This window comes from Lethenteron reissneri, chromosome 43, assembly GCF_015708825.2.
Source record: "Lethenteron reissneri isolate LAM-NWPU_2019-01 chromosome 43, ASM1570882v1, whole genome shotgun sequence".
Taxonomy (NCBI): domain Eukaryota; kingdom Metazoa; phylum Chordata; class Hyperoartia; order Petromyzontiformes; family Petromyzontidae; genus Lethenteron; species Lethenteron reissneri.
Window position 1 is genome coordinate 12,278,631 of NC_083821.1, and position 16,898 is coordinate 12,295,528.

A 16,898-nucleotide genomic window follows, 5' to 3' on the forward strand; every position below is an offset into this window, starting at 1 on the left:
CAGATAATTAGTGAGTATTCGTAAATGTGGGAAAAACTGGAGCGCTCGTTGTTACATACCTATCCGCTGTATAGAATTAAGTGAACCCGTGCACTTGGAGACCTCCATCCTCCACGTGCTCTGATAGAGCTCGCTCTCTCATTCTCTCCATTTTTTTTTTTACAATTACTTTACAAATTTTTCTTTATACACACAAGACACTAAAAAAATCTCTCCAGCCACGCTAATCGGGCACCGGAGGCGAATAGTTTTTATCGGCCCTCAGTAAGAACATTTTTCCCACCTCTGCTGTACAAGTCCAACTGCAAACATCCTACAATAGGACTACAGAGCTGAGGCAATTGCTGACACAGGTTTAGGCTGCCATCCAAACTTGTCCGTGGTTTCCCATGCCTCCGAATAATTATCTCATTCTCTCTCTAAGGCGGGACACAAAACCGGTGAGTATTACGCATTCTACGCGGTCATGAGAGAAGCGGACAGTGGAGGGCCGCACAGCAGCAGGCACACACTCACCAAGGCCATGCATGGCATCCACAGGCGGGAGTGGACAGTGGAGCAGGCCCCCCGGGGGGCGATGGCGGCCAGCGTGTAGACTCCCTCTCCGGCGTGCCCGCCCCGTGCCCGCCGCAGCAGTGCCAGCGCCTCCGCGGTGCTCGCACCGGGGGGGTTAGGGTCCCCGGCGGAAGCGCCGGCCGGCGCCGGCGGCGTCCACTGGCCGTAGGCGGAGGGGCCAGGCGCACCGCCCGGATGGTGCTCAGCGCAGTGGGCCGGCCTGGCGCGCCCATTGAGGAAGCACCAGGTCGTGCTGACGACGGTGCGCAGACTCGGCGACAGCAACTGCTGCACCTCGGCGATGTCGGCAACAAGGACGAGGGAGGGCGGCACGCTCACGCCGGACGCCACCACATGCAGTACCGCCACCTTCACCCCGGCGCGAGCGGGCGGCCTCCGTGGGCCACCAAGACCTCCCGCCATCTCTTCCCTGGAGTCAGTCGCGCGCGACGATGCCATATCCGTCGTGACGATTGGCACCAGCACCTTGATGGTGGTCGGGGAGCCCAACGAGTCCTTCATTTCAATATTGGCGTTTGATGCGGCTGATTTTAATACACCTGCTTCATGCTCCGGCGCAGATCGACCGGAGCAGTTGTCACGTTTGCCGAGTTCAAGCGGCGGGCTCTTTGACGATCCCTCATCCATGCTGTCTTCAGATGCAGCCATTCCTTTTGCATCCCATGAACGGGAGGACATTGACTGAACAGAAGATGAGTCCGTTAAATTTGCAGGAGATCCCTCCTGGTCCGCGGGTTCCATCGTGCAGAACTGTCTCACCAGCGTGGGCTTTCTGGACCTTGAGGAGTCGGTAGAATTAAAAGACGATGATGATTTTGTAAAACCTTCGGATTTGATCAGGGGCTGCGATTTATCTCTCTTGTCAATGACCAGACTCGCTTCCTCCTCAACCTCTCGAAGCTCCGATTCCTCCTCCCCTTCCTTGACCCTTTTCTGGTAGTGCTGCCGTCTCATATCCACGGCAATTTCTAGGCTGCTCGCAGGGGACAGCATCCTCTTGCTGCTCGGCGCCTGGTTGTCAAGCTGGGAAGAAATTCCCTGGCGAGAAGCACACACAGCCACTACCTTGTTGTTGTCATACAGCGGGTAGAGGACGCTGGAATGCATGGCCGAGTCGGTCCTCATCAGCTTGGTGTGCTTCTCGGAGAGCGATGCTGCGCCCCGCTGACCGAAAAAAACTCGCGGCTGGCTGCCGGGGTCCTGCGTCGACAGCAGCCCGGCGAGGGTGGTGTGCACCACGAGCTTGTGGCTCGACTTGCTGTGGTGGAGCGGCGGTGCCACCAAAGAGTTTGATGACCACGCACCTTCCGCACTGCTCCTCTGCATTCTGGATGAAGGCAAACGATCACTCCCCGCTTCATCCTGCAAAGGCTCGCCCAGAGAGAACGTGACAGCGGGATAGGTCACGACCTCCGCCTGCACCGCCGTGTCCAGGCCGCGAAGCCCGTGTTGCGTGTCCTGCTTGTAGCTTTCTCTCGGCCGGGGCGGGCTGCCCTGTTGGTGATAAAACACACCGGGGGGCTGCGGGAATGGCTGTAATGGCAGCCTAAGAAGAAGCTGCTGCGCCTGCAGCTGCAGCATGTGGTTGTGTACGAGCTGATACGGCAGTCGCTGCGGAGTCTGACTCAGGTGCTGCAGAGAGAGCTCATAGTTGTGGGCCTGTGAAGGGTGTACGAAGGGTGGCAGAGGCGGCTGCATGTGTCCACTCTGCGGTAGATGATGCGAGTGGGGGAGTCGTGCGGGTGAACAGCTGCTCATCTGCGGCTTGAGCAAATGCAAGTAGGACGCTTTCTGCCCCATTTGCCACTTAAAGTCTTCCATGTTTTGGGTCGCAGACTGCGGGGACGGCGGCCTCATAGACGTTTCTGGCGAGCAGTAACGCAGGCTTAACAATGCAGGGGAGGCGGGACGAGGGGGAGGCGGGTGCAGGCCCGCCTGGGACGTGAAGGCGATATGCTCTTTTAGTGATTCCTGCACCTCACTGTACCCGCTCAGCGAGGTCTGGCGCACCAGGGACATCTTCCTTCGCTCGCGGAGAGGGGATGAGGTTAACGGCTGAGACGAGTCCATGTCCAGGCCAAGCGGGGGCGGCGGAGAGTTGGATATGCTCCCACAGTCGAAGGACTTGCTGCGTATTTCCACCATACCCGGGCCGGCGTACTGGGGGCTCCGGGCCTGCTCCGATGCAGAACGTCGCATCTCACGGCTGTGGTGGTGCTGCCGATGGTGGTGAGAGGTGGGGACGGTTAGAAATGCCACCTCTTCTTGCCGAGGTTTCTCTTCCGGCTCCGCTTTGGGTTTCTCGTCATCCAGCTCAACGCGGTCCAGCGAGATGGAGAGGCTAGAGCAGCGCGACAAGTTGCTCTCGAGGCTGGGGCTACGCGAGAGTGACCCGGAGAAGGAGGAATCAGTGCTCGACTCGAACGACGAATTCCCCAGCTCGGCAAGACGAAGCCGCTTCTTCTTGGGAGGAAGTTTCTCTGGAGGAAGCTGCGAAAGGGTTTCGCTCCTCTTGGGCCAAGAGAAATCCTCTTCCATTTTTTTCTCACTCTCCTTCTCCGGGGCATCCGTTAGCTGCACGAGATCCGGTTCCTCCGTGACCAGAATTTCTGGCACCTGGATGTTGTTCTGCCGAACAAGTTTGGTTCCACGAATGCTCAAAGGGTCTGCCGATGAAGCTTGGTCTTCTTTGTTGTGCGCTGTCGCTTGCAAGGCCGGCAATGAACACTGCTGCTGCTGCGACCACTGTGCCCCTTTACACCCATCGGGAGACAACGACCGCGCCGTTTCCAAGCTATCAGCTCTCTCGAAGGAGCTTGGTTGGCTGAGCGACTTTGTGTGTTGGATGACAGAGATCTCATTGTGGCCACCTAAGCTGCTGTAACAACTGAGACCGCTTTCGAGGCTGAGCCCACGCCGGGATCCACCGTCCACCAGCAGCTGCGGCGGCTGAGGTTTCACAGGGTCGCTGTGCTGCCACTTTGGGGCTTGGCTATTCACGGTCACGGGCGCCGTGACACCGACATCCCTAGGCCCTTCAGGCACATCATGTTTTTCGAACACCGAATCATGATCATCTAAGTAAGGCTCCTCAATGAAACCAGAGAGCATTGGCTGAGCGATGCTGGCAGACACGCACTCCGTGAGCATATCTTCCTCATCTCCAACGCTCCTTTGCTTACGTCGTTTCCTGATGAGTACAGAGCGATCCGAGGCTTTGCCGGCCCCTGTCTCCCCCTCGTGCGCCACGTCGCCCGCCGGGGATTCCATCTCCAGGGAGCTGTTACTGCTGGAGGGAAACATGTGCAGCTCGGAGCAGTAGAGCCTCTTGTGAACGATATAATTTTCCACTTTCTTGTACGTCACCTTGCATGTGTGGCACTCGTAAAACGAACCTCGGCTGTAGCGCGCCGGCCTGCGCGCTCTCACGTGCTGCTCCCCTGTCGTGGGGCTCGTGCGACGACCGACGTTTAACCCCTCGCCTGTGTCCTGCAGATTCTGGCTCGCGCCCACCATGGAGACCCTGCTGCTTTGAGACGCCGTCGGGACCTTGCTTTCGCTGGCTACCGGAAACTCATCGGCTTGGACGGCTGTCTGCCTCACCAGCGACCTGTGGTTGGCGAAGTACAAGTTGGAGGAGGAGGAGTACGCGTCCCCGTGGAATGTGGACGCCGGCTCGTCGAACGAGTGGCTGCCCCTGAGCGGGACGGGCGTTTTCACCTCAGTGTCGTCCAGCCGTGTGTAGCTTGGCATAGAGTTGCTGCGGGGAAAACCCAGCGTTTCCAAGCTGGGAACAAGTAAATATTCACCACCGGCTTCCGATTTCACAGGGCCTGGTTTGTAAATGGCAGCTGCTATGGCCATCTTTGACATTTTATCATCAGACCCAGTACCGCCTCCATCCCTGTAAGTGTCAGTTGCACCGGAAGAGTCGATGCTGCCAGCTACGTGGCTTCTGTCTATAGTTGCTTGCTGTGCAGTGGGCTGAGTGTTTGACGGTTTTCTCTCTGTGTTTAGAGAAATGGAATGTTCAGAGGGTGTCCACGAACTTACGAGTCGTTCCTTTTTTAAGAAAACCTCTTCTATATGTTCTGGCACACGATTGGGCATGGCTCTGCCTCTCGAGTGAATCGGAAAGTTGCGTCCGAGCACGATGTCCTTGTATGACAATGGATGGAAGTTAGTGGGGCTAGTGAGCGGCTGGTCGGCGCTCTCCGATCGTGAAAAGTAGCCCGAGTCTGTGCTACTTTTGCTTCCAAAGGTGTTTGGCCTGAGGAGGTTTTCAAATGAAGCCAACTGTAAATTCGCCTCCTCGGTTACTTTTGCTGACCAGTTGAGCTTTGGTTTCGGTGACCGCTGCTTCTCAGACTCCTCCATGCAAACGTTCACATCGGACGTCAAGGGCTTCCTGAAGGAATCTGTGAATTGTGCTGATGGCGAAGCCGATGGATTAGGAGGGACGAGGACAACTCTCGGCAAAAACGACTGCATGTCGCCCGTGCCCTGGGACCCTTTGGCACTCCCACTCATCCTCTCTGCATTCTCCTGCCCTGAACATTGCTGAGGATCGTCCTGAAGTCGATCACCGTCGTGTTTCCCTTTAGTATCGGCTGAGAGCTCTGTTTGGCAAGGAGACGTCTTCACTCTTTGCTGTCCATAATCGAAACACGATTCCGATAATAGCCTCGCAGAGTAGTCCTTGACGTCCAAGCTCGCATCCTCCACCGCGGTCTCATCATCCGTGTCTGTGCTCTCGTCCAGCTCGGAATGGGCCTCCTGATCGATCTCCAGTTTCCCAACGCCAAGCTGCTCCTCCATCGCGAGCGACTTCTCGGCGGAAGCTGATCTCTCCAGTGAAAAGGATTTCTCAATCTCAGTCCAGTCCCCACTGCCGCCGTTGTCGGTTCCGCACACAAGGCCAGCCTTGACTGCATGTGCGTGGGACTTGCGATGCTTGTAGAGGTTGCTCTTGGTCTTGAAGGCGAAGCCGCAGGCCAGGCATGGGTACGGTCTCTCCCCGGTGTGCGAACGGATGTGCTTCTTCAGCACGCTCGGCTTGGCGCACGCACGGCCGCAGTAGGGACACACATACTTGCCGGGCTTCTTTGGCCTCGAGTCTCTGTCTCTCGCCGGTCTCCCCCTGCTGCTCTGCCCCCGGTACTGTGCATACACCTGGCCGCCTTTCGCCTCTGCCGGCACGTAGCACGGCGCTGCGTATAGACCGGAGCTCTCGCTCGGGCCCTCCTGCGAAGACGGCAGTGGCCCAGCGCGACGCGTTCCCTGCGCTGGGAGTGGGACGTGGGGCGGCTGCTGCGATGGCGAAGCGGGCGGTCCAGCGCGCGAGTACTGGGTGGGGTACACATACTGCACCACGCCCCCCCTCACCCTGTAGCGCGCACCGCCGTGTGGAGGCGCCACGAACCGCTGCTGCCGCAGATGCTGCTGCTGCTCCCCCCACTGAGTCTGGGGCCGCTGCTCGCCGGGCCTCGGCGCGACCTGAATGCGGTTCTGGCTTTCGTCATCGCCACAGTGCAAACTCTGCTCCGGCTGCGCTCCCCCCTTGTGCCGATGCTCGGCGGATGCCGTCTTGTTAAATTGGCCGTCATCGCCGCCGTGCTTCTCCTGCGCGAGGACGTATGCGTGCGGCGAGGCCAAGCCCGGCTCTCTCGGCTTGGGCCGCATCTGAGTTTGCTGCTCCGCGGTCAGCGTCCCGTAGCGCTGCTCCGCAACGTCGCCGCTCTCGTCGTCGTTTGCCTGCCTCAGCAGGGTCAGGTCGGGCTCCACGGCCTGAAGCAGCACGTCCAGCGGACTGCTGCCCCCCCGGGACTTGTCCAGCAGGCTGGCTGCTCTGCCCGGCTGCCACTTGGCGTCGCTCGCTGCTAGAACGGAGTTCCCAAGCGGCGCCGCGTCGCACCCCAGGCTCCACTGGGGCTGCCTGCCACTCGACATGTCATCGGAATTATCGCGGGATTATTTTTTGTAAATTACATGTTAATTGTAATTTCCGCCGACGCGTTAATTATAATCAAGCGCTCGCGTGGGGATTATTCTTGACGGGCGAGAGCCGCCTGGTGCGATTGGGCTGCTCTTCCGCCTCTCCCGGGCGGCGGTGGGCGTTAGGAGCTTCGCTGAGCCACGGTGGAAACCGGCGGTGGCGGCGCCATCTCCAAAGGGACAATTGGACCAGAGCAATGTCCGCGGAGGGTCACTGCCGGCGCTGGTGGCCGGGATCGGCGATGCGGCCGAGCGCGTCGCCCGTGGCACCGTCAGTCCGTCGTGACCGTTTAGAGCCCCGGCATCCGTCCACGGCCGTCATGTGGACCTGAAACATAAGAATGGATTTTTTTTTTATTAAGACTTTGGAAATTTCCTGAAACTCTCGTGTGCCGCTTTTGACAAATTTTGGTGAACCACTTTGCAAATACCATTTGCTTGTGAAACGAGAATGAACTAAGCAAAATATTTACAATGCCAAGTGTAGTTACACGGTTTCCTGTGATAACAGCTTGCTTCCGTTTCATTTGGAATTCAAGTCACCAGACTCACAGACTTCAAATGCCCCACGTCACTAGTGAAATGCACCAGACATGTTAACTCACTCTCACCGCTTATGTTTGCTCACTAACGCTCTCGCCACTCATGATAACGCACTAACACTTTCACCACTCATGATAACGCACTAACACTCTCAACACTCATGATAACGCACCAAAAAATCTCACCACTCATGATAACGCACTAACACTCATGCCCTTCATGATAACGCACTAACACTCTCAACACTCATGATAACGCACCAAAAAATCTCACCACTCATGATAACGCACTAACACTCATGCCCTTCATGATAACGCACTCATACTCTCACATGAGGCTGGATGGCATGTGTAGGGCTGGTGAGCTCTGCAGGAAGTCACTTGTTCACTAGAACCTCTCTTTTGGTACAGTATTTGACTCGTCGAGCTGATTTGATTATTTAAAAGACAGGGATAAATACTGAGCGCATTCCTGCTTTATATGATTCAGCGCTTATTGTCAACCCACTGCTGAATGATTCAGCCACGGGGTTTTTGACCATACTTCACCATGTAGGTTCGTGCCCAAAACATGTTCGGTTGTCACTCGCCACTGATGTTAGCCATGGCCAAGAACAAAAATTGGGTTCATATTCTTAGGTTTTATCGGTAAAGTCATGTAGGTAAAACATCAAAATTAATAAAAATAAAATAAAACAAAAATCACGACGTTTCGGAGGCAACTCAAGTCTCCGTCATCAGGTGGGACCGTCACAGCCGGATTAGCTGCATCAAGTGAGGCAATGATTCAAGATGTAATCCCTTAAAAAGCAAGTTGAGGGGGAGGAGAGGGGGGGGAGCTCATCAGAATGTGGTAGCCAATGAATGGAACGTATCGGGAGGGAGGGGGGCGGGGCTCAAAGACGGCACGGAGTGCCAACGTACAACGCATCGGGAGGGGGAGGGGGGGGCGGGGCCAAAAGAATGCACGACGGCGTGGATGCGGTTGCTGTTGCACAACGCATCGGGAGGGGGAGGGGGGGCGGGGCCAAATAATGCACGACGGCGTGGAAGCGGTTGCTGTTGCACAACGCCAACGCATTGGACAAAGAGGGGGAGGGGGAGGCCTGATACACATGATAGAAAAAGAACGAAAATGCCCATGTTTATACCAATGCTGGCTGAACAATGAAGAGAGTACTGTTAAACACTGGGGATGTTAACATTCGGTAAAGTAAAGTAAGATAGTGCCTGTCAGATAAGATGGTCCAAAAAAGTGTAATTAAGTCTTTTTTTTTTGCGTGGTTGATAACATCTTTCCAATGATTACTAAGTTTGTACCCATCATCACGGTTGAAATTATGTCTGTGTTTGTATATTTGTATGGCTTTGTGTACAAACCTTTGATGGTAGCCGGGAGGTTTGCAGAGAACCTTGGTCTCGGAAAAGACAATTTCATGAGAGCCCACCGAGTTGTAGCAATGATCGGCAACGGCCAAAGAATCAGTTCTGCCGTGTTTCAGATCTGACTTGTGCTCGCGGACACGATCAGAAACATGACGTTTCGTTTCTCCAATGTAGCAATCACCACAAATGCAACTCAATTTGTAGACTCCAGGATACTGTAAGTCAGGAACGACATCCTTCACAGATGGAATCAGATCACGGATTTTATGTACTGTACTGAATCCGACTTGGATCTTATGTTTGTTTAGAATTTTGGAGATCTTTTTGGTCACACCTGCTATGTATGGTAACGTGATAGTTTTGGTCGGAGTTTCATGTGGCTGTTCCTGTGTGGTGGGAGAGACAGCTTGGCGGATAGTACGGTCAGAGTATCTGTTCATCCTGAGGGTCCGATGTACATGTCTTAATTCACCGGTCAGGTGGTGTTGGTCAGAAATGTCATGGGCTCTATGGTATAGCGTTTTGATGAGAGAATTCTTTTGAGATGGGTGGTGGTGGGAATCCGGTTTCAAGTAGGAATCTGTGTGGGTGGCTTTCCTGTAGACAGAATGCCCCAAGGATCCGTCAGGCCTCCTCTCAAACAGAATATCCAAGAATGGTAGTTTACCGTCTTTCTCCACTTCCATGGTGAATCTGATGGATGGGTGTCTAGAATTGATGTGGTCCAAGAAGTGGTTCAATGCTGGGAGGCCATGTGGCCAGATGACGAAAGTGTCATCCACATACCTCTTCCACAGGGAAGGACGCAGGGTGGATGTCTGGATGGCGTCTGATTCAAACTTTTCCATGAACATGTTGGCTATAACTGGTGACAAGGGGGAGCCCATAGGGGTACCCTCATTCTGTTTGTAGAAGGTGCCATTATTGTTAGGGTGTCCGGTACTGGGACTTTGGTAAACAAATATACTACATCAAAGCTGACGAGGATGTCATCAGGGGATAGTACCATGTCCTTAACCATAGAGACTAATTGGGTTGAGTTGAGTACTGCCGAAGAGGTCTTGCCTGTGAAGGGGAGCAGAGTATCTGATAGAAAACGGGCTAGTTTGTACGTAGGAGAGTTTATCGTCGACACGATGGGTCGTAGCGGGGTGCCTTCCTTATGGATTTTGGGAAGACCATAGAGTCTGGGAGGTCTTGCCGCCGATGGTTTTAGAGAGGGACATTTGAGGACTTAGTCCAACATGGATTGAATTCTGATGCACCTGCGCTGGTTAGGCATTGCCTCACCAACACCTATTTTACCTGGAATGGCACCTTCTACAAACAGAATGAGGGTACCCCAATGGGCTCCCCCTTATCACCAGTTATAGCCAACATGTTCATGGAAAAGTTTGAATCAGGCGCCATCCAGACATCCACCCTGCGTCCTTCCCTGTGGAAGAGGTATGTGGATGACACTTTCGTCATCTGGCCACATAGCCTCCCAGCATTGAACCACTTCTTGGACCACATCAATTCTAGACACCCATCCATCAGATTCACCATGGAAGTGGAGAAAGACGGTAAACTACCATTCTTGGATATTCTGTTTGAGAGGAGGCCTGACGGATCCTTGGGACATTCTGTCTACAGGAAAGCCACCCACACAGATTCCTACTTGAAACCGGATTCCCACCACCACCCATCTCAAAAGAATTCTCTCATCAAAACGCTATACCATAGAGCCCATGGCATTTCTGACCAACACCACCTCACCGGTGAATTAAGACATGTACATCGGACCCTCAGGATGAACGGATACTCTGACCGTACTATCCGCCAAGCTGTCTCTCCCACCACACAGGAACAGCCACATGAAACTCCGACCAAAACTATCACGTTACCATACATAGCAGGCGTGACCAAAAAGATCTCCAAAATTCTAAACAAACATAAGATCCAAGTCCGATTCAGTACAGTGCATAAAATCCATGATCTGATTCCATCTGTGAAGGATGTCGTTCCTGACTTACAGTATCCTGGAGTCTACAAATTGAGTTGCATTTGTGGTGATTGCTACATTGGAGAAACGAAACGTCATGTTTCTGATCGTGTCCGCGAGCACAAGTCAGATCAGAAACACGGCAGAACTGATTCTTCGGCCGTTGCCGATCATTGCTACAACTCGGTGGGCTCTCATGAAATTGTCTTTTCCGAGACCAAGGTTCTCTGCAAACCTCCCGGCTACCATCAAAGGTTTGTACACCAAGCCATACAAATATACAAACACAGACATAATTTCAACCGTGATGATGGGTACAAACTTAGTAATCATTGGAAAGATGTTATCAACCACGCAAAAAAAAAAAGACTTAATTACACTTTTTTGGACCATCTTATCTGACAGGCACTATCTTACTTTACTTTACCGAATATTAACATCCCCAGTGTTTAACAGTACTCTCTTCATTGTTCAGCCAGCATTGGTATAAACATGGGCATTTTCGTTCTTTTTCTATCATGTGTATCAGGCCTCCCCCTCCCCCTCTCTGTCCAATGCGTTGGCGTTGTGCAACAGCAACCGCTTCCACGCCGTCGTGCATTCTTTGGCCCCGCCCCCCCTCCCCCTCCCGATGCGTTGTGCAACAGCAACCGCATCCACGCCGTCGTGCATTCTTTTGGCCCCGCCCCCCTTCCCGATGCGTTGTACGTTGGCACTCTGTGCCGTCTTTGAGCCCCGCCCCCCTCCCTCCCGATACGTTCCATTCATTGGCTACCACATTCTGATTAGCTCCGCTCCCCCTCTCCTCCCCCTCAACTTGCTTTTTAAGGGATTACATCTTGAATCATTGCCTCACTTGATGCAGCTAATCCGGCTGTGACGGTCCCACCTGATGACGGAGACTTGTGTTGCCTCCGAAACGTCGTGATTTTTGTTTTATTTTATTTTTATTAATTTTGATGTTTTACCTACGTGACTTTACCGAAAAAACCTAAGAATATGAATCCTTGCAGTCACGAAAGCTTCAAATCTAGAAAAAAATTGGGTTCACAGTGAGGTGCGCAAACCAATGCGCCACTGCACTACCCATACTCATAAAAATATAATCGTATTTTTTTTTAACTGCAGAGGTAATTATTCGAGAATTGGAGGTGATTAATTATTTTCACCCTCTGCTTTTGCATTTATGGGCAACACATTACCAGAAATTACACATGCCCCACACGTTTTAGTAAAATGACCAAGCGTTTCAGTCTTGTAGCCCTGCTTTTACAGTCGCGGCACGACATTATCGAGACGTGCGTGTGGGCGTCCACCAATCTCATTCTGGTGATTACACCCACAAAGAAAGCACAGTCCCTCTCTCTCTCCGCCATCTGAAGATGTGAAAATGCCAATTGAACCTTAGTTTACTCTAAGTTAAAGTTATCTGAATGTATTTTGACATACCGTACTTTATTGGATGCTGCATTCGTGCCGAGTGTTGTGCGAAGTTATCTATGTTTAAAATTTACCACTTCATAAAAAAACACGGTGTTATGAGTAAGCAACAGACAGCGCAAGACGCGAATTGGTTCAGGCAATCGCTCTGCTTCAGATCGGCGACCCCGCTGTTTATGAACACGCCATGGCGCATCATGAAATGAAGATGGGCGGCATTGCGATCTCAGAGTGCATCTCTGGACCACTGCCATCTTGTCCCGGTGGGCTGACATCCGCGGTGGCACGGAGTGGTTGAGTGCACCAATGTGTTGCTGAGGCCGTACGACAGTTTTCTTCAATAAATAAAATACAGACAAAAAAAAACAGCAGCTGAAGAACAATGGACTTGAGAGTTTTTGACGAGACGAGAGTCATGTTTACAGGCTGAGCTCTTTGTCAATCCACTGCCTCATTCACTTTTCCTCTTTTCTTCCATAATTTAAAATAACGCGGCGGTGGGCAGGCAGGCCATGCACCCTATTCAACTCAACACGAGAGCAGACTCCTCTTGTACCATGTGTTTTAACGTTGCTCACATGACATTATGTTTCACAAGTCAACAAGAAACTATTTGTAATTAGCAGAAAAGTTGTTTTGTGTATTCACAGATTCCAAATAACAGTGCCATAAGATGTGTCAATAAGTGTTACTGTAAGTGCTCATTTAGAAAACTAATTTGTATCGAGGCACAGACATCCACTGTTGTTGTAACCCAAACATTTAATTAAACGCTCGCTGTGAATAACTGAGAGTGTTTGTGTATGGAACATGTTCCAGGACAAAATAAACAAGCCGAATCTATGCCTCCCTCACATATTTGTTCCTCCACGTAAAAAATATATATATATCTTACACAATCCATTGGCCAAGTGGCATTCTGGGACAGCATAATTATAGCAGATGCGCAAAACTCAGGACCGGTTTTGGCATTCAGTACCTCATCATCAGAGTCAAAATTGTCGCAAAGCAATGCTGGTGAACCGCTAGATGTACCAAAACAAACTTCTAAGCACAGAGAGTGAAAATCAAGCCCAATAAAATCGCAAGGAGTAAAAATAGCGCCTAGGTATAATAAATACCTCGGGGGTCTGGGTTTTGGCAAGAGAGCTATTTTTAGAAGCCGAGGAAAGGCCGCGCTTGCTTGCGTCACCGCAACGGCCCACCAGGCAATTACCGAGCGCTGAGTCATCCTGCCGGAACAACTTCCTGGTGATGCTCAGCCTGCCTTCCCGGAATACACCACAGCTGGTGGCAACATCATTACGACATTGATTTGATTTAATATTTTGTGTGTATACAATGATACAATGCAACGCGCTCTCGATCCGCATCACATCCGAATGCGGCAAGGCAAAACGAAAGGGGAATGTAGGCTCACAAGGATCTTCACAACGTCTCAATGCGAAACATCAGCTGGAGAAAAAAACATCGGAATAAAAGTGATAATGGTAAAAATACAGAAATCAAATCCAAAAATAAACTGCCCAAAATAAACCCATCCACAAAGTGCCAAGACACAACATTTTAGATGCGCTTATGAGGCCATCTGGGACGCTCTTCCTTCCGATATTAGGAAGCTACTGGAGATATCCACTTTTAAATGAAGATGGAAAACTATTTTTTTAAACTGCTTTTGTGCTTAGTTTATTTTTCTTCCTCCACACCTCCGATTAACACGATAGGCTACATACGGTGTGAAAGAAGTTCAACATACGTCACGCACACACACAACATCTACACCCACGACTCAATATATTAAACATGCTGTCAGCACTGAGTCACTTTCAAAGAATAGAGCCAACCCAAAAATCTACAGGCCAGGTGAGACGAGTCAGTGCCTATAGGCAAGCAAAGACGGACCATATTTGTATAAAAGCCCATTTGGTGTCCGCAGGGTAAGCTGTGCGTGTATGTGATTTGAAATGAGGGCTGTTTCCACGTTGGTTCAAGCTGTGTTTTATAGCTCAAACAGGGCCACGACAAACATGTATTAGGCATAGGGTATTTTTTTGATGATAGAAAACAGTGCAAACCCAAGTGTGATGGATGTGTGATGGATCCACTCACAAACTTTCAAACGCCACTGATAACAACCCTGCCTTTACTAGACAAAGTGCAAACATTCATTATACTGTAGTTGAAAATATTTATCACATGAAAACCTCATCAAGCCTTAAATACTTACATTTCCGGACAATCCCAACTAATTTATAAACTCTGAATCCAAGACTGTATAACAAAAATAACTTACGAAGTTGTGAGTACAAAAACAATGCACCTGTAACAGGGTATTGTTATTCTTACTTGAGGTGAATGAGGAGTCGTGAATGCTGCTGCATCCTTGAGGGTGCGCTGTGCATGCAGAACGCTCGGCCTCTGTGCCCTCCTCTCTGCACAGGGCCAGGCGGCCGCTACCACCGGTGCACTGGGACACAGGAGAGCCATCTCTTTGAGTCCAACTCCGCAATTTGTCAGGGCTATAGCTTGGTGCTCTCACGCATATCTAACGGAGAGGTTCCTTGCCATTAAACATCTGCAAGTTCACCAACATTGGCTCTTCTGATGAGATAGTGAATGCCTCGTGTCAAATTAAATGCTGCTGAAATAATGCACTCCCCAAAGGGCCGCGTGGTTGATGGAATGTGTCTAACATACTTTTTTTTATTCAAGTGAGAGGGACAAATGTGGGAAGGATGTGAATTATCTGCTTGTTTATTTTGTAACGTACCTTCTCCACAGTGACACTAATGATCCGTTTGTGTCCTAAACACCCCAATCTACTGGGCACCTCAATGCTGTCACAATCCTAAAACCAGACCTTCAGGTGCTCATTATATTACCTTCCCCTGTACATATTCTTAACCCTAACAAGGACGGTCTAAAAATAATTGACAACAGCGAAGTGGCGGTTCGTAGGACGCCCACACATGGGGCCACTTGAGGTTGCGTTGCCTCCTCTTCAATTTTATTTATTCACAGCGCATATCGCACGTGCTATGCAATGTAATTATCTAGCTGCTGTATGAAAAGATAATCAGAATAATAATACTTTGGGTGTTTTTACAAATATTTGTATAGTGACATGGAATGGGTCACTACGTAGCATAGCGCAGATTGCTGGCAGAGAAGGGCATCTGCAGTTTCAGCAGCCCTGTCTGTCAGCAGGTCACGTGATAAGCCAGAGAGAGGGATGTAGGGGAAAGGTGATAGAGGGGGCACGTGAGGTAAGCCTGGGACCCGGCGAGTCGGTTCGAGAAGGGGGGCGTGGCCGGGGTGGAGCGAGGCCACGCTGGGAGGATAAAAGGGGACCCCGAGCAAAGGCTCGGGCTGTTGCCTGGAGTGGATCCCGTCGTGCTGCTGGAGTCTTCGTCGCCATCTACGTGTTCACCTTCTCAGCGTCGTCAGTCAGACAGTCTGCCAGCTGTCCTGACTGGGAGTTGTAGTTACCTCTTGTAACTTCTGAAGGCTGATAATAAATAGAGTGCCTCCTACATATGTATAGCGCCATTCATGCCAACATTTCTACGGCGGGACTCCTCTCCCATATGGAGGACCAGGACCGTCACTGCTGGTCATCATATCTCTGTGGCAGCCCCTGGCCGTCTGGAATGCATCCGTTATCATGGATCCTCAGAAGGTTGTCTCCCAATGGCTGGGGAGGTAGCTTTGCGGATTGTGCGGTCCGAGTATGCATTCGTCCTGAGGGCTTGGTGTACGTGCTCCAACTCACTAGCTAGGTGGTGCTGGTCGGAGATGCAACGGGCCTTATGGTGTAGTTTTTTGATGAGGGAATTCTTCTGGGCTGAATGGTGGTGGGAGTCAGGCTTTAGATAGGCATCCGTGTGGGTGGCTTTCCTCACATGCCCTTTGGATTGCACCTCTCAGGCTCACATGCCCTTTGGATTGCACTCTCATGCTCACATGTCCTTTGGATTGCACCTCTCATGCTCACATCATTTGGATTGCACTCTCAGGCTCACATGTCCTTTGGATTGCACTCTCAGGCTCACATCATTTGGATTGCACTCTCAGGCTCACATGTCCTTTGGATTGCACCTCTCAGGCTCAAATGCCCTTTGGATTGCATTCTTATGGTGCTAATCTCTCATTAACACTGCTATTGTGCGTATATGCGGGCATGATACTCTTACGTGGTGACGGAAGCTCATTCATGCTAATCTCCCTCCCTAATCACCCCCATTAACACAACTGACGTGCTTACATCCGTGGATGGAATTCCTTTCCAGCTCAGACCCCGCTTGCTTGCCCATCGCCACATATATAACCTTGTTGTAGCTGCTCTATCGCTGGTTCAGCAGTTCCACTGCTGGATTATATTTTTTCTGCCTGAGGACGACCGCTTGTGTTGCGTAGTGGTGATTTATTTTATTTATATCTACTTGACTTTACCGAAAGAACCAAAAAGTATGCACTGACTTCTGAAGGCACCACAACTCTCTCCCTCAGCTTTCGAGCGACACTGAGCTCGCTCGACACCTCAGAGTCACGGTCATTTATGTCGGGAACACTGCGTGCATTAGGACTTGCACTGTTATAATTATTAAAAGGGAATCTCAAAACGCTGCCATTGGATTTTTGTAACGCACAGTTTTCGCACAGAGGTGTGGAAAACCACAAACAGGCGGGAAGACAACCAGAACTGGTGTCAGCAATTGCCCCAGCTCTTGTGATCCTGCATTGAGATGTTTTGCCAACTCCGTAAATGCAGAGTACCAGGAGAAAACCCCACGCATGTGAGGGGAGGGAAACACTTAATCTCCACAGATGTAAATTGATCCACTTGCTGTCCTGCTGTACCCTGGCTAAAAGCCAGGAGATGTTGCTTCCACAGTGCTGTGTTACAGGTCATGTGCAGCATAGCCACCAACGCCCGGCAACATGGCGCACCAATGGCTAAGTCTCATGGGTCAGTC

At 51.2% G+C, this 16,898-nt stretch overlaps 1 protein-coding gene across 3 annotated transcripts in view; it reads right to left on the bottom strand.

The window, feature by feature from the left end:
• HIVEP2 (HIVEP zinc finger 2) overlaps positions 1 to 16,898 on the bottom strand; it is a 166,896-nt gene that overhangs the window by 26,628 nt on the left and 123,370 nt on the right. For 2 of the 3 annotated variants that reach the window (XM_061569469.1, XM_061569468.1), the window contains one exon: positions 517 to 6,898. In XM_061569469.1, the coding sequence (XP_061425453.1) occupies positions 517 to 6,525 (6,009 nt within the window). In that variant the 5' untranslated portion in view covers positions 6,526 to 6,898. Of the gene's footprint in view, positions 1 to 516; positions 6,899 to 14,268; positions 14,389 to 16,898 lie in introns of those variants that run through there. The other variant, XM_061569470.1, reaches the window with a different exon arrangement.